The sequence below is a fragment of the Strongylocentrotus purpuratus genome, unplaced genomic scaffold, assembly GCF_000002235.5.
Source record: "Strongylocentrotus purpuratus isolate Spur 01 unplaced genomic scaffold, Spur_5.0 spur5_scaffold_2, whole genome shotgun sequence".
In the NCBI taxonomy this organism is placed as follows: Eukaryota; Metazoa; Echinodermata; class Echinoidea; order Camarodonta; family Strongylocentrotidae; genus Strongylocentrotus; species Strongylocentrotus purpuratus.
The window spans coordinates 27,529,933-27,548,622 of NW_022145605.1; the positions used below are offsets into that span (position 1 = coordinate 27,529,933).

At 38.6% G+C, this 18,690-nt stretch overlaps 1 protein-coding gene across 6 annotated transcripts in view; it reads right to left on the bottom strand.

Moving 5' to 3' along the window:
• Positions 1-18,306, bottom strand: part of LOC763497 (RNA-binding protein Musashi homolog Rbp6) — a 50,097-nt gene extending 31,791 nt beyond the window's left edge. For 5 of the 6 annotated variants that reach the window (XM_030992129.1, XM_030992127.1, XM_030992124.1 and 2 more), the window contains exon 1: positions 18,235-18,305. In XM_030992129.1, the coding sequence (XP_030847989.1) occupies positions 18,235-18,265 (31 nt within the window). In that variant the 5' untranslated portion in view covers positions 18,266-18,305. Of the gene's footprint in view, positions 1-18,234 lie in introns of all 6 variants that reach the window. The other variant, XM_030992128.1, reaches the window with a different exon arrangement.
• Positions 18,307-18,690: the final 384 nt, after the last annotated feature.

Genomic DNA, 18,690 nt, shown 5'->3' on the forward strand with positions numbered 1-18,690 from the left:
TTTCCTGTTGTTGTGTGATAACGCTTTCTAACCATCTGCATGGATGCTTTCTTTAACTCTGAATAATTACGACGAGATGGGAGGGAAAAACCCCTGCTGCTTCTATACAGCCACACTGCATGGTCCTCCCAATAGCGTTTCACAGAATAACCAGGTACATGTGGCCATTCCAGAGAAAATGGACAAGCGATACTTGATAACCATCTTCGAACAAAAAAGCAAGCGATTTATCCGCTTTATCAAACCAGTTGACCACTGAATTCCCTCAATCCCCATAGGCTTTTAACACAGTACCATATTACCATTAGATTCATATAGGTGATGGGTCCAGTCTCCAAGTAGGCCTAAATGTTATACAGAGATATTTTCTAATTGCTAATTATGGACACAAACAGTTATACAGGTATGTTATTTACTAGAGTCGCTAGAGTTACTAGCATTTGATAGTAATGCCCATATTATGTTCTACGGGCAACTACCCTGTTACAAAAATAATGTAAAGGACAACATAGAAATGTACTTATGACATTCAGAATGTATATTTCTTTCCTGCCAAACCATATTAGAAGAAACACCCATCATTGCACAGGCAGGATACAGGAATACCAACAAAGAAGAGTTTGAATGTCAGAGAGATGAAAACATTGAGGGTTCGTGGTGATAATTGAAAGCAATTCAGCTCTCTTTCTTTGCCTTCGTCATAACTGAAGTGCAATACAAATAAACACAGGGTTTTGTTCATTGAGAATGAGAGCCGACGACGTGCAAATACCTGTGTCGCCATGCCAATTGCCGTCTCGACAGGCACAAACGCAGAACATGGTCGTTAATGTTCACTACTTGTCAGCTAGCTGCACGAACATTTTGCCTGTTTAGAGCCAAAAAGGTGTTAACTTGTATTCTTTAATAACATTGAGTTAAAAACCCTTCTGGATCCAAAGCGATAATTCAAAAGAATATTGTTCTTCTCTGATCTTCCTAACTGATAAAATATGGTGATGTGAGAAAACTATTCCCAGTAAAAGGTTTTGCCCTCTGAATGTTTCCTCAAATAAGCAAGTAGATGGAAATTAAGATAAGATGCCGTAAAACCGTATCAACGGGACTATCGCAAGATTTTTGCCAAGGAATTTCTAAATCTCTTGAGCATATTTTGTCTTTGATTAGTGCATGTGTAAGCACACAAGACCATAAGTGGACTAGGGTCAATACAAGTATAATGGTAAAAACCTCTGCATGTCGTTTTCTTGAAAGACATGCATGGAGGGAAGATTGATTTTGTCTTAAGTCCAGTCTCCTGCAGTTATAATCATACTTCAGTATGTTCCTGGCTCCTAGCTATCATCCATTCCTTGGGTATTCTATTCAGTTGAACTCTACCCCTTCTGAATAGCTAAACACACTATGCACCACAGCTAGGGAGAAGAAGAAATAGGTATTTGCATATAGGAAGCCCCCTGGCATGTTGCGCTGCGAGTATATTTATGTAATTATGAAATCTTTTGGCTGCACTTATTTAGGGGGTTTATGAATTCATTAGATCCTGACTATACTGCATCAGGTGCAAAATCCAAAGAAGAAGAAATTGTGAGAAAGCAGGTTCATAGGGTACATTTGAATATTAGGAAGGAAGACATAAAGAAAAGAAGAGAGAAAGGAAGAGAGGGGAAACGAATAGGCAGTTACAGATAAGCACTGAATGCAAGAATCACAAATAGGAGAAACAGAATAGCTTACTGAGTAAGATATCTTAGAAGAAAAGCCCTTTACTATGGCATTTTTTATGCGTGGTGAAGACTCCAAGACAGAGGTTTGACCGAACAATCGTTTGACATTTGCATGCTGCATGTATCAGATAATAACGGCCAATTTAGTTAGGTTTACTGTACATAGAAAAAACAGATTATGCATGATGTGCACAAGTGTGTGTGTGATGACAGGAGATGGATTTCAAGTAAGAGGTGGAATAGAGAGATATATCGTCAGAAGAAAAAAATAGAATAAAAAGACACAGAGAATGAGAGAGAGAGAGAGAGAGAGAGAGAGAGAGAGAGAGAGAAGAGATAGAGAGAAAGAGATAGAGAGATGGGGATAGAGAAAAAAAGGGGAGATAGAGACAGAGAGAGTGTGTGTGTGTGTGTGTGCGAGTGAAAGATAAAGAGAGTGAGAAAGGTATAGTATAAAGCAGAGTAAGCAGAGAAAACACAAACATTTATATTTTCAAAGAGACAGGAAGAAAAAGAAACATGTAGAAGAGAACGAGAGGGAGATCAGAGATAGAGAACGAAAGCGAAAATAAATAAGGAGAATATGTGATGGAATCTACCGCCTTGCTAAACACAGCCATCCGTCATCTTAGCGTATCAAGTCACCATTCTTCTGGCTTGAGCTAATATCAAATTTTAAGCGTGATAAAATCTTTCAGATCCTTGCCCGTAGGCAGGCGAACAATTCTTCTCTTCGCAACAGAAAAAGGAAGGGGACCAACAAAAAAAAACCTCTGCCTCAGCTCATCGAATTTCATCTGTCTAAATCAAATGCTTGTGATGCCTCCTTATCATAATGTGTATGATCTGCGACACATTCATGAAATATTGGAAGAGAATCGAAATATGGCCTGCGTAAACACTTGTTATCACGATGCTTTGTCGTGGGTGTTCCGAGCTGTCAGTATCAAATATTTTTGATAGAATGGAATGGAAGCTAGATGATAAGACAGTGATGATCCTGAACGAAATGGAGACAAACTGAAGTACTTTTCCCTTTAATCACTGAGTAACAAAATTGTTTCCGGCTATTCATTTCAATACTATCCATGATGATAGTTACAATCATAAAATGCTCTTTTTTTTTTGGTGGAGGATACGGAACACCGAAATACTATTATTTATTACCCCAATTTTCAGTTGATAAGAGGCATAAGTTTTTAAGGAATTTCTTCCTATTGGATACCCATTTACTTAGCCTGGGTGGAGAATGGCAAATGCAAATTAACCTATTGCCACAGGACATCACCAGACCAAAACACCTCTACAAATTCTTCTACAATTTCAACATCCATCCTTAGACGGTTAAATATGTATTTTGGACTGGAGAGACATTTTCATTCACAAATTTGATAGTTAGAAAATATCTGTTTCATGCTATTATGTACATGTCCCGGTAATTACTACATACGACATTACAAATCAGCTTCTACACTGTATTTCCACCATTTCCCATACTACGGTATAACATGCCCAGACTGTGTGTTGTATGCTTTATGGCGGTGAACCCTGACATATGTATTTTAACTGGAAATTTTCAAGATAATTCAGCTTAATCATGTCGGCAGGATCTTATAACAAACTTATCAGAGCTGCAATGCATAATGGCGGCTGAAAAATCAATTTTGATCAGTAATAAAGCATTTTTGTGCGTGCGTTTCTATGTCAGCCCTCCCAAATCATAATGCAGCCTGTATGTCTGACAAAGCCTTAGTAAAGATGATATTCTGTTATTTGTCTTTCTCAAAAGGGTACATATATAGCAATCTAGGCGTGCATGGCATGAGATCCGCGCTTAAATGAAGCGAGACGGCATTCTGCCGAGCAGAATCCAGGCAATTTTGATTGAGGGTCTCCCGGTTTTATCCTCTCTCTCCTTGGGTAAAGTATGAAAACATGTTTCATTCCCCCCTACGTAAATCACAATGCACTCTCGGAAAATGACAATGACCGGGATGATCTCGTAACCATGCAGCGCTTGCTCCTGCTTGCTCATTTCATCAAACTTCTCAGCCCTGGATGAGGAAAATATGAGTCATTTTTATTTGAGCACTCTCTCGTTTACCCATCTCTCTTCCCTCTCTCTCTCTCTGTATACACTGCGGGAGGGAGACTGAGATTGCTATATAGCCTGCCTGCATAGTGATTAGTTGGCAAGCAGATTCCTAATCAGCAGTCGAATCTGAAATATATATAAATACGGCCATGGAGAAATCATCATTATCACAACTGCCTTTTTTACAACTTGGCTTAATTTTAATGAAACGATGCATCATATGAAGTAGCCAATTTGGGGGTACACGTGTAAGTGTCATTAGAGATGTTGTTTGACGACTCATCTTGCTTCAGCGAAGATGGTCCTACATGATGCAAATAATGAAAAATGTTTTTCACACCCTCCTCATATAGCACAACCACGCGATTAGGCCGGTATGATCTCCATAAAAACATGATCACATATGAAAGAACGTAAGCTAAAGTCTACAACAGATTAAAAACCGACATTCATACTAATAACAATAGATTATGAGATCTCTACGATTGAAATATTTCTAATTCAGCGTTTAGACCAAAGTAGAAGTAGCGACAGGAAAGACAAAACCCAATCGTTTGTTCTCCTAGAAAACGCCAAGGAAGGTAATATGATATAATCAATAAATACTCATTTTTCACAATTCAATTCATCCAAAGCCACTTAAGCCCAACTGCTTAAGCTCATAACCCATTTTCCAAAGTTGGATAACACAGTTTCTTTACAGAGTCTCTCTGCCGGATTTCCTAGCTCAGTCTTAAAAGATAAATTCAAGCCATTTCAGACATTCACTACATTAGATGTTTCATGTCTTCTTTTTCCCCCCGTTAGCAGATCCCCTCTGACATGATTCATGTAAAAACATTCCTGGAATAATACTTAAGGGACACATTTTGTATGAATAATAAGGACAAAATCAGGAAAATGAGTATTTGGTTTCACCCTTTATCTGCATACTGCATATCGGTACTTGTTATATCATACTTGAAATAAATAAAGTAATAAAATGTTACTATAAATTGAATATTTAGAATCAATGTTTGCATGTTTTTGAACAAATCAAGAGTTTGATTACTCAATTCGATTGATTAAGATTTCACAAAAAGAGAAGAAAATCTGAAATGCACTATACTTATTTCTTAAATCCATATTGTTGAATATATTCCTTTACATATCATATATAAAATGGCAAGTTTGTATTTCTAAGAAAAACCTTTACATTTTTATTCTGAAATAGCTGGAAATATTCTTTTTCTTCATTTGAAATGAATGTTTATACTGTCAGTAGTGGTTAATAGCAGCATGTAGATACTATCGACTTTCAGGAATAGCCACGAAAAGGGATTGTGTTTTCAGACAAATCAAATTGTCATGTTAGCAGTGAATAAAACATACCTTTAAAAATAATTGAATTGAAAGACTATCAATTACATTACCACACAATCAGTAAAGTGTCAGTTTTTGGTACATACAAGAACCTCTCCAATTAAATTGAATTGTAACACCATCAGTTTCATGTAAATTGCAACGAAAAAATTGTTTTTAATCAAATTGAAATACTATCTATTGGATTACCCAAATAGCATTGAATAAGTATTTATTCATTTGAATGAAATAATATTCATGTATAAGCTATGCTCTTTATTTAGGCTCCGAACATAATTCATTGTATTTATATTGCCTTTCGTATCTACCGGTAGTCTTCCCTCAAAACATTTTGCTCATTTACTGTACATCATTTCTACTTCCTTTATGATATGTATCGCTATTGTTTTGTTAATAATCAGTCTGTATGAACCTGAACAGGTTTTAATATTAATGTGGGATGAATCAAACTCAAACTTCAAACTTCAAATCAATGAAAATATAAGATTACCAAGCTCCCATTCTACAACATACAACCATGCAGACGATTAAAGCAACCTGTTCCACAGCCCCCTGAACGCTAGCTAGCTAGCTGCAAGCAGGTTAGCTAGGCTGACTATAGCAAGCAAGCCGGAGGTGGATGCACTCTTGTAGAGAACCCCTCAGCATTTGTGGCCCATTAAATGGTGCGAAGATGGGCATCAATCACAGCTAACATCAGTGCCGTATCAATTGATAATGAATTCAAGTCGGCTACCAACGGTTTCTGATTATATCTTAACCACCACCATAACCCACACATTCCAACACGTATATAGTTAAGTTTATTATTTGTCTCCTTAAGTTATAGAATGCTCACATCAGAACAAATTACCAATTAAAACTCTATAATTTTGACCAATTTTTTGTTGTTGCTCTGAACAGCTTCCCATTATACCTTTACGGCCACCATAACCCACATATTGCCATTTAGATAAAGGTCAGCAGGCTGCCAATCCCTTCAAGTTAAAAATATCAACATCCAAACAATCTATGACTGTATTTTCTTTCTTTTTTAACAGTAAATGGTTGACTGTTCAAAACACAACTAAATAAAATCATCTGTTGAGCGCTACAATAGTGTTATTTCAAAATAAATGATATAAAAATGTCTTTCTGGCACAGAATAGACAAAATCTACATGGTTTTGGTGATCTGTATTCTGTATGAGATGTATATCAGAGTAGCACCTGAACTAATATTCATAGTTTTGATGATTATAGGACAAATTGAATTGTGAAACATTCACATTTGTTAAATAAATAAAAACTACATGCATGGTGCACAGGTGATAAAAGAGCCTGGCAATTATAGAAGTGCTCAATGTTGACTTTCAATAATCATTAAACTGAAGTTATGGACTATTTTTATGACTACGAGTGAGAATAATATCCCACCAGCCCTAAAATAGGATTCAAAACCAAAAGTTACTCATGCAAACTACTGAAATTGCATCTTTATCAGTCAGCAAAGTTTAGGATTCGCATGTCTCATAGTTACACCATTTGCAAAATCCCCCATACCATATAATGCTCAGTAAAGGATAAGGCAAACTGAAATCATGAAGTAACTCCAAATGTTATTACTTTTGCCAAGGGTATTGATTGAAACTACAAGCCTGACAAAACACTAAACACCAAATCCACAAAAAAGGGAACAATGGAGCTCTTAGCAAAATTAAAGATAACTAATAATTCAACTTGTTCTTCGGAGCCTACGCAGTCCTTTTGACATGTTTTTCTATCGCAATACTAGTAGTGCAGACTTATAATGAGATTTATTTCATATGATGATATTACAAATCTGAAAAGCATTGTCATTTGATCCATATACAGCTTTAATTGTCTATCAATCAATAATTACATGTATATGGGTTAATAAAGGTCACCAATATATCACTGATCATAAAGACATCATAAATGCAGATGTTTTCATCTATGGTAGATGTTAAAACATTAAAAAAGGATTTGGTACTCTTTTGTAAATATTTGGTATTTTTTGTTTTTAACGACTGATAAAAGGAGTGATAATATGTGTATCCATTGATGTAAATATGATAGGTATTATCAATCAGCTTTCAATATGTTGTTAAAGAAAAAACTTTCACAATGAAAGCTTTTGTGAACTGTTACCGACTGCTGTTTTTATAGGAAGAACCGTTGGAAATATTGAAAAAAAACAGGTTTCAGGAATGATCTAATTAGAGAAAAGGGTACTTTCATGAATTTCTACTGACCGAAAAATTCTCAAGTTCATGGACACAATTTTTTGGGTTTCCCGGTTATTTGGATCCTTAAGAACCATCAGAAGAGTTTAGAAAAATGTCTGAAGCAATCTCTTGTCTGGTGAAGATAAAATCAGGATTATTTAAAGCTAGCATGGCCGTGTTTTGAGATGTATGAAGAGGAAAATCATCCACTGGGGAATAGGAAACAGCAGATAATTGGAACGTAACTTGTCCAAGAGCAAAGACCGTGCCATTCGGTGGTAAAAATGTCACTAGGTCTTATTTTTATTCATCACTCTTCTTCTTCTTTTCTGTTTTTTACCAGGGATGGTAGGGAAGACAGGATTGAAGGGACGGAGTGAAATGAAAGGAGGATGGGAAGGTAAGAGATAGAAAGAGGTAAGGTATGACCGTTAACAGGGCCTCTGGGAAAATGGGAGTTTTGAAGCAATCTAAGTAAATCTGGGGCTGCCTTGTGAAACCAGGCCAGGCAGCTAGGTACTCATCCCGAAGGGGGCCAGGACGGGGGTACGACCGTTAGATGAAGGGGGTAGGAAGGGAGAACATGTGCATCCCAGGAGGGGGTAGCTGGGGTGATGTTGGAAGAGGGAAAATGGGGAGGGGTTTGTGCCACTGGGGGAAGGGGCATTCACAGGGGTTAGGGGAGGAGGAGGTATTAGAAGTGAGTCCCAAGATTCTAAGATGTTCCAAATGGGGTAACCGGGATGATATTGTAAAGGAGAAGGGGTAGGTAGGGATTAAAGGTGCATCCCATTGCTGAGGTGGGATTGAAGAGGTGAAGGGGGTAGGAAGGGATGCATCCAAAAGTGGATGGGACAGGTAAGGGGTGTGTTGGGGTAGGGCGGGGGAGGGTGGGGTGGAAGTCTCATTCCAAAGTAGGCCTTGCTAGCAACACGATGCAAGGATGAAGGCTGGCAGGGAGAGTAGTATCACCCCAGTGGGGCGTGGTACAGCGTACAGGTATCAGGGAGGGAGTGGATGGGGTCCCACCCCAAAAAGGATACCCTGCTCGGGTGACGAGGTTAGGATAAAGGGTAAACGAGGTTAAGGGAGAAGGGAAAATCTCATCCCGACTGAGATACCTCCAGAGGTGACAGGACGGGGGTGAATGATGAAAAAGAAACCTGTTAGAAAAGAGGTATTCGACCTCACAAGTAATCACACCTCTTACAAATACATTCCCGTTGTTGGTTTCTTAATGAATCTTCTCTAGCGAGGTTCTTTCCAGAGCAATGAATTCATCGCGCTGTGATGCCTCACTCGCGTGTGATCTATGATACTAATCACCCTCCTAGCATCACTAACCCACACTATCTAGAGTCAGGTTAGGTCATCATTACACCATGGCTCTCTTAGGAGTTACATCAGGGCCATTTCTCACTGCACTATACTTTCATCATTTGATTCACCTTCCCTACTGCCAAGGGTGCAGGAGAGGGGATATTTGTTTAGATGATAGTGTCAGTGAGGAGGTTCCTAAGGCATACTTGAGGGATTTGGGGGATAGAGAGCAGGCAAGCAGGGAAGGGATTGCCTGCATGTTTCCAACCCTGTCCAGGGCCTCCTGACACCTCCATGTTTTTCCCACTGCAGAAATTTAATTTCATGAGGGAGGCAAGTGAGATTGGGAGGCCCTAGGGCTAGCTGCTCATCGCATGACGGTCCTTAGGCAACCTGGACGACATCATCGCCTCCTCTCGCCATTGAGTAGAGCGCTCAGAGTCCCTGCCTGCACGCTGCCTCGCAGCTAGCCAAGGCCATGCATATCATTACAGCCCCGGCCGCATGTACTTTGAGGAGCGGTTCATACCGGGGCATTGAACGGCCTGGTCGGCCAAGCCATGCGCACAGCTAATTATCAGTCCGACCGGACCGCTGACCCGCACCAGGCATTGATTTGCAGGGCCCCTGCTCATACACGGGTCGTGACAGCGTGTGCACATAGAAGGCTAATTAGGCTACTCAAGGGGGCATTGATTTCTGTGTGCACTCGAATGGAATGGAGAGGGATGGAAGATTCCATCAAACATGATGCACTAAATACGTGATTCTTTACCTCTCCCGAGATAAGGCCGCTCCTCCAGAGATGGACATAACGGAACAAATTAGCATTCATGTATTCAAAATCAGATGACGATGTAAAGAGATTCAAATCCCTGAAGCTATGGAGGCCTAAGCTGAGCTGACGTAGCATATCGTGTGTTTGGACACACTGATTCATGGTTTCTGAGGCAAGACTGCAGCCCTGCATGCCTAGCTGCCATCTCGGAAATGCAGCGAAAATGCAGCGAGCAGCAACTTGGGCGTCAAATCCGGCAATCTTTTCCGCTTGGCAGAGCACAGAAACTGGCTCACCTTGTGAACGAGGGGCGAGCGAGGGAGCCCCAGTTTGGTCGGTCAAGAACCCCCCACTGTTCTAGTTGTCTAATAAAGCAGAAAGAGCTTGCAGCAAAGGTCTAATCAACGCTGACAAGATTAGCACCGGGCTAACCCAACCATTTCAGGCAGCCCTCCGTCATAGGCATATAGAAAATCCTACCAACTAGCAGGCTCTGTACAAGTAAAGTCCACATAAATTTAATAAAATCATGTCTGACATTATTTGATATTGGCTTTCATCAGTTTTAAATTCTGCAAGATAATCCAGCCTATCCCGTGGTATCCAATAATTAGCATGAGGTTACTGAACGCACATGAATTCTTTACTTTTCTAAATGAAATATGCCTCATTTCTGAAAGCCATTGTTTATCTTCACTGTATACATTTTTAAACATACTTACTATAGATTATCAGTGTTAATTTATTTTACAGAGTCTATCCATTCCAAATTCCTTTTTCTTTTATCCTATCTACTTTATGACAAATCTATTACAGGGAACATTTTTGGGGAATCACTCGGGCAATAGCTGTTTAAAAAGAAAGAAGAATAAATCTCCATCTTATCATTAAAAACAATAAAATTTGATTAAAAACCTTTTCCTTCCAATTATCAATCATAGACACAACATTATGAAAACATGTTACAACAAAATATGTATCTCTTTCTCAATATGACTCCTGTTAGCTTCAGCATACAGGACATCCTGTATTAAAACCCAATTCCTTCATCACATACATGTGTGCTAGCTACTCCACCTTACACACTATCCCATCCTTTCTCTATCAGTTGGTTCAATCACTGTGTTATGAAATTAAAAAGCCCTGCGGGTTTGGTGTTCTACGGTTTCCAGAAATATTAGTTTTGTTGCATCTTGTGCCGATTCGGGTGACATGGTGATCTCCAGCGGCAGGTGATGAAGAACAGGAAACGAGGCCTGGTGGATGATGGGATAGCCCCCCAATGCATGATGGGTCAATAATCCGGGCGGTAGCCGCAACATCAAAGATAACGCATCTATAACACGTCTTTAATGGGAGATGGGGATTGAATGGCCCACGATGGTATATATGATGATGATAAACTAGATTCATATTTTCAGTCCGTTTATGCATTATTCAGTAAACTACCAACAACTGCCCACCAGTGTTCATCAAATATGTATTTAAAAAAAAGCATACATCACTGTTTATAATTCCTTTGGTAAGGTACTTTTAATTTTTAGCAGAAATTTAAACGAGCTCTTTATCTCTTTATATATATTCTTCAACACCTATTACTCGAAAAGAAAAATCATTGAGCTTGGAAAGGACCTGTTTAATCAAATCAAATTTATTCTTCCAAAGCACAACAAAATGTGAATGACATTTAGTGGATTAGTACTGAAGTACACCAAGCTTATGCCTATGATTATTGAATGAATTTAAGTATCAGTTTTCACCAATGTTGTAAAATAGAATTTTCAGCAGTTTCATCTCATATGAACAAAATATATTGAATGGACGGATGCAGAAAGACAACATGGCTGAAGTGGACATAAAATGTTTCTAGTGTGCCTTTGACTTGGTATGAAAGCAAAAGGGAAGGGAAGGGAAAAATTGTCTGAAAAACACATCCTTTATCCTCCATTTATAGAAGTGGGGCATGCATGCGAGTGAGGTTTATCCACACGCGGAGCATGCATGCAGCGTGCTAGCTCCAAGTCACGCAAGGGCTATTACATTTCATTAATAAACCACAATGCATATACAATGCATGCATGAACAAAAACTGTTGTTGCTCAAACAAACGCTGCGTTCTATTAGCATTTTTCATGAATTCCTGAGCACACTGCGGTTACGCGATAGTAAAACGGTGCGCCGTTGTCGTACAAAGTCATAACAATTATTGAAACAATATCACATTACTGTTATATAGCTATCGTATAAGGACCTTGGTTTTAATCAAATCTACACTAAAACTAATTACAGGTAAAGGAAAGGTACATAAGCAGCACATTCAATCAATTTGTATTGAAAAGATAGCTTCTAGTGTCAACAAGGTCAAAATATTGCATTGGGTTGAATTACCTCAGAAACAAGAGGGAAATGTTACACAACCGCAACTATGTTCGAATATACAACTCAAGGACGATTTCAATACCTGTTGTACATTCCATGATAAAATCATGTTCTGATTACGCAATACATCATTGTCAAGCTCGCACAATTCAATAGGTGAAGCACGAGGCTATTGAAACGGCGTAAATATAATTTCTCGAAAGCACTTGCGATCGTGTTAAATGCAATTTTCACTGTCCTAGCTATCTCTCCAATAAAGATTGATGTAGTATGTTGCTCATGTACCGTTCCTTTCCCTGTAATTCATTTTGCTATGAATCCACTTTTATAAATTAAGGAGAACGATTAAAACTACTGTGTTCATGTCGACAAGGAAGTCACGATTCGGGGGCGTTATTGTAATATCAAATCCGAATCGTATCACCAGGCAAACAATTACAGAGACGGGTGATGAATCCGAGGGCTCTTAAACGTGGCAGGTAATAATAGGGTCTGAGACTTTTATCCACGTACCCAAGCTGTATAATCTAACCGAGATGTAAGGCTGGCTCACGCTATCCACAAATAAATTGTTCAAATTGAGTATGCATTATAAGCTAATTAAGTATTCATAGTGTGCACAGGATCCAGGGGTGACTCATGTGTCACTGCTAAGCTTTGTCTTTGACTCGATTCACTTAGTGCTTGCAGGGGGTTAATGAATTATTGTTAGGTGAGGGGTAAGGAGTTGATGTGAGCTGAGGCTACATCTTGAATTGGTAGGCAATCAATGACGATTTCTAATGATGGCATTGGCAATGACTGAGCAGGAGCATTCTCAAACATAGGGAGCATTACTCCTCCGGGTACCGGTATCTAGCCATGGCGATGACCTAATTTTGTAGGTTTGGAGCTGGAAAGACATCAACTTAGTTTATTCAACACAGAGATAATGCTCTTCTTGCCCTAAACGAACCATTCAAAAACATAAATTTAGAAGAGAATGTGAAAGAAAAAAATGAAAAAAGTAATGATGTGTAAAGGCTGAAAACGATTAAGCATGTTTATTTGTCATTTTCAACATTTTATTGGTAAGTACAAAATACCAAATTTACACCCGTTTCATTAACCTGTAATATTTTCCTTCAATTCAATTCAAAGCATGATCAAGTTAGATCTTATATTTAAGCTGACATTGCTTTGACTAGTTCGTACAAAATAACTGCATCTAAATGGTTTTCTTTCCTCTAACCTGACCGGAGACAACTAAATACTAAGAATACCAATCATAAGAAGAGGTTCTTAAATAAGCTCCATTAAGACCATTCAAGCAGTCAACCTTATTTTAAAAAATCAATACAGATTATGTGTGCTAGGAGCCAGAAGGGCAGTGACTATAGTGCTTTAGTTAAGAGTTAACATCCTTCTGCCTCTACACAGATTTCAAAGGGTCGCGTAAGACTGTTGACAAGTCTTGCATCGGTAAAATTGTCATCATGTTCTTGGGCCTCCAAAGGAATACGAATATAAAGATTGGTGAGCGGAAGACGAGGATGAGGCAAGAATGAGAGAAAAGGAAGAGAAAACCGTGATCAATATAATTCAAGATGGATTCAAAGCTATCCAATTATAAGGTAGCTTGAGGGCCTAACTTTACATGGTAGGGGTCAGGGAATTTCATATGAACCTCTCCCAGGCTTATTCTTCATCTCCTTCCTTGCCAGCGAGGGAGGGAGGGGATGCCGACAAAGAGAGGGGCATTCTATGACTGGGTTACGCCCGCCGCAGCATCGGCGTTTATACCTCCAAGAAAATTGGGAAGGAGATGGGGAGGGAGAGGAGGAGGAGGGGGAGAGGAGGAAGAAGAGGAGGGAGAGGAGGGAGAAGAGGAGAGAGGAAGAGATGGGAGGAGGGAGAGGAGGAGGGAGAGGAGGAGGGAGAGGAGGAGGGAGAGGAGGAGGGAGAGGAGGAGAGAGGGAGGAGGGAGAGAAGGAGGGAGAGGAGGAGGGAGAGGGAGGAGGGAGAGGAGGAGGGTCAGTGGACGAAGAGAGCGAATCAAAAATGAGGGCAAGATGGAATGGTAGATAAGAGAACAGTCATGTACAATTAATGGGAGAGAAGAAAAAAAATACAATGAGAGATAGAGACAAGTAAAGAGGGAGGGAGGAAGGAAGATGAAGGAAACAGAAATGGAGAACTACAAAGAACATGTAAGGTACATAAATAGAAAGAGAGAGTGAGAGGGTGCTTTTTATTTCTCACTTTTAAAGGTACACATCAATTCAACTGTATTTATTTCCTTTAATCACACAAGTTATCTCTCCATTAAAATCGTGTTAGATCTGGCAGCCTGTAAAGCTGATGGTTTGAGATGGCTGGATTCTTAAAATGAATCATAGATTTAGAAGTACAATATGTTGAAATCAATGAAGAAAAATATAATAAAGAAATTAAAAAACAAAAACAGAAAAAGCCTAGCCTGAGAAGTGATCTTAAATCAAAGCCCATGGACATGATAGTATCCAAGAAGAGAGATGGGAAGAGGATGGTGGAATGAAGGCATTGATGAGGACCATCCTGCCAGAGACTGAAGAAATAGGATGACAGAAAATGGGAGTGTGAGAGGACTGGAGGCGCTAATGGGAGTTTGAAGCCAATATAATTGCTCCCTTTGGGAACAAACAACTCTTCGCTGGTCTACATCCTTCAGAATTCTTGGGATCCATTCTTCATTATCATCCTCTCCAGGTCCCAGAAGAAGGTCCGTTCTTGATACACGTGGAGGCGTCAGGTGAGAGCCGATAGGGGGTTACCTCCTACGCTTCAACACAGACTTAATGCCCTTATGGTTCTCACCTCAGCACACAGACTGCTCTTACTTTCTATCCTCTTTCCTTCTTTAAGCATGGACTCCATTTCCCTTTTCTTTTAGCTATTAATCTTTGTCCTGCCTTTTGTGTAGGTCAAATGAATCCACTTGGACTTGATACTTTACCTATTTCCCTCCTTCCATTATTTATATTTCTGCCTTGCTTTCAATTTCTAGCAGGATCTAGGCTGAAGTACCGGTATCAGTTTACAGGGACATTCATCTTATCTCCAACATTTCCTAGCATGTATCTTTGCAGAATACATTACTATACAATTTATTCTTCTTTTTGTCTGTTAACTTCTTTCATTATGTGCATAATCAGATGAATATGATTGAAATAGTTGCTGCAATCAATCCCAAATAGGTTGTATTTAATGTAATTCCTATTCATCCAACTTTGATCAAAGAACCTTTTAATGACAACATTTAATATGTATTACTCATACTCATTCTCGATTGTGAGGACCTCATCTATAGGGTTTTACAACCTCTAAACCCCTTTTATATAAAGAAAAGATACATTTTAAGAATCAATAACAGCTATTGAGGCTTCCATATTCAAGCCTTGAAGACAATAAACCAACACACTTTTGATGGTCGATGACACCATTTCATCACGACTATTCCTTCCATTGTACGAGCTATAAAGCCCAAATCCTTGAAGACAGGATCAAAAAGTACACAGAGATTTCCTGCAAGGCTAGGCTCCGTCATTTTTTCTTCCCATCTGTCCTATTTATGACTACCATAGCTCAGTGAGATATCCCATGGAAATCTCTCTGAATACACAGGTAGATCGAGAGAGAGAGAGAGCCCCCTCTTGTTCAGGGCTCCTATTACAAGCAAGGTAGGGTGTAGGATATCACAAGGGCCTTCCGCTGGCTTAGCATGGCACCGGAAACTCCTCCACAAACCACTCTTCAAGAGGACATCGGTTATTAGCACTACAACAACTATACGACCATGTATATACCCAATATTGTTGGGTATATGAAGCACCAGCATACAACACTCAACAGCAATGATATAGGGCAGTTTTTTACACATACCACACTACAGTGAAAAAGAACACAAACTTTGGTTATTAGCAATACAACAACTATACAACTGTGTAGTGCGTACCCAATATTGTTGGGTTGGGAGCATCAGCATACAACAGCAATGATATAGGAAAGTTTTCTGATACCACACTAATAGAGTGGAGAAGTGTGACGTCATCAAAAATCTATTTTGAGAATTTCTCAATTTTTTCTTCATTTTCCGAAAGAACATAAAAAATAATGTTCAAATGTCGAAAACCAATTGAATATGTTAAATATTGGTTGAGATATGACCATCTGAATAAATATACTCCCCATAGGAACTCAGTGTTATATGCTCTGGCTCCTAACCATTAGGAGCCAGAGCATATAACACTGAGTTCCTATGGGGAGTATATTTATTCAGATGGTCATATCTCAACCAATATTTAACATATTCAATTGGTTTTCGACATTTGAACATTATTTTTTATGTTCTTTCGGAAAATGAAGAAAAAATTGAGAAATTCTCAAAATAGATTTTTATGACGTCACAGCTTCGGTACTCTATAGGAAGACCAGAAACTCTTGTGACACAAGACTTCACCAATACCAATATTAAAAAAATCTCCCATCTCCGAATCGCGGCCTTTTTGAGGCAATATTGTGTTTACGATTTCACAAAATCTAATGTTTTGTTATACCGGTAACAAATTAAAAACTCTTTCATAGTATGAAATTTTATGAATCTTTTTTAAATTCATCAAGAGAAGACATTTTCCTATTGCTACACTCATTTTCATAGAGCATAAGCCTTGTCAGTCTCCTTTAGCAGACATTATATGAGAGGGGAAAACAAAACTCCCAGTCACGTCACGTGATGGAACCAGTTTGCACTGTGTAATGAAAGAGATCTGTGAAGGGAGGGATGCTTGTCAGAAAACAGATTAATTCATAATTGAAAACAAATAGACTTTGATGGATGGGTTAAGATTAAACACAAATTTTTGCTGGGGTGAACAAAAAAAAAACGTTTGGCTCAACAAAACATTGCTCAGATTGTCTTCATATAAAGGAAAATGAAAGCTCAAGATGAAAATTCTTGCCTCTTTTGACCGTCCCAATGCTTCAACAATGCTCAAAATATGTTGGTATTTGGAAAGACCTAAATTACATTGAGATAATACATGAATATGCTAAAATCATCATTTTCCCTGGCTTAATCAAAACAAACCCAAACAGGATATAAAATTGAATATTAATAATAATATATCTACTATCTTTTGTTTATATTAATCTTAATTCATCATCAACTAATTGTGTCTTATGTCTATATTTTATTGTTAAGAGGAATACAATAAAGGAACATACTATTGTGTACCGTATGCATTCCTTTTTTTCTTAAACATGCCTATTGCAGGTCATGTTTTTTTCTCTATGTTCTTCTCACATTCTTTATGAAATAAAACATATTTTACATATTTCTTCTAACACTCTCTCTGTCTCTCTCTCTCATTTACACATGCATCCACACACCCACACAGGCTTTCCCCGATGTAACCCAAATTTAAGCTGTCACTGCTACTACTATTCCCTACCAAATCTCCCGAGTCCACAGGCATAATCTCTGCATTCTCCTCCCATCTTCCACCCCCTATCCAGCCCTTCCTCCCCTCGTCCCATGCTCCCTCGCCCTCTCTATTGGAACGGATGCCATAAATAACAATGACAATCTCCCCAAACAATCCCGTTCTTGCAAATAGTTGTTGGATGACTTGCCGATGCGATATGAAAACCTAATCTACGAGCAGGCTTTTCTATAAATCAAAACACGTTTTGTACGCCCCGTGTTGCATCCTATTTTCGTCAGGAATTTTATCGGCTCCTGCAAATGTCACGCAAGGACACCGTGATTCCATCCCGGAGTTCCATGGATGTTCTCCTCCCTAATCTACTGATGCTATCTGTCTAATCCTCCCGGCTTAAATCTTCTTAGAAATCCATCTAAATACCAGCTTAGCTCAGTTTTAATCTCAAGGTGACCACCAATGTCCATTAAGCAACATTGGTTTCATTAGAAATCCCGCTATCTCTCCATGATGGCGATTTCATATCAGTCACCCAGTTTTCCATCTATTCGCAACATTGCTCCAATTAGATTTTAATTCCCCTATTATTAAACAGATATCTTTATGATGCTGATTTAAAATTGGATCCAAAGTCATCTGTCATCTGATTTCATTACTCATGCTCCACTTTTCTTCAGATTCTGATGAAAAAGATATATTAAAGATTGCTCCATTTTTCTTCAGATTCCAATGAAAAAGATATATTAAAGATTGCTCCATTTTTCATCAGATTCCAATGAAAAAGATTGCCAGATTGATTTTCAAGATTGAGAATAATAATCTTTAACATTTCTGATGAAGAAGTGGAGAATGATATTACTTAATTAAGTATGAAAGTATGTTCTTACCTCTGTGTCTGTTTGTAGTACGGTCAAACATAAGAGTTACTTCTTCAACCTAAAATATAATCAGAAAGACAAAGAGAAAAGGAAGGGAATTTATTAGATATGACATACAACACACATTTCATTTTAATATTGAAATATCCAATACATTCAATTTCAACAATAGATTTTCAATCACTGTTCTTTTATTTATTTTAAAGAAATCTATTTGGGATTGGTACTGGAAAGTAAGAGAAAATTGGGTTAACTCTCACTGCGGTACAACAGAGTGCGGTAGTATTTGCTCTTAATAATCATAAATTTATTTGTGATACTATTTGGTAACTGGCTCTCTTGGAGACATTCATTTAAAGCATTCCATTCAGGCATTCCACGGGCAGCAGTCCCACATATTCACTTTGAGAGAGGCTAAACAAATATGTAGCTAAGTGCAAGAAGCCTTAGTGCACATAATCCAGG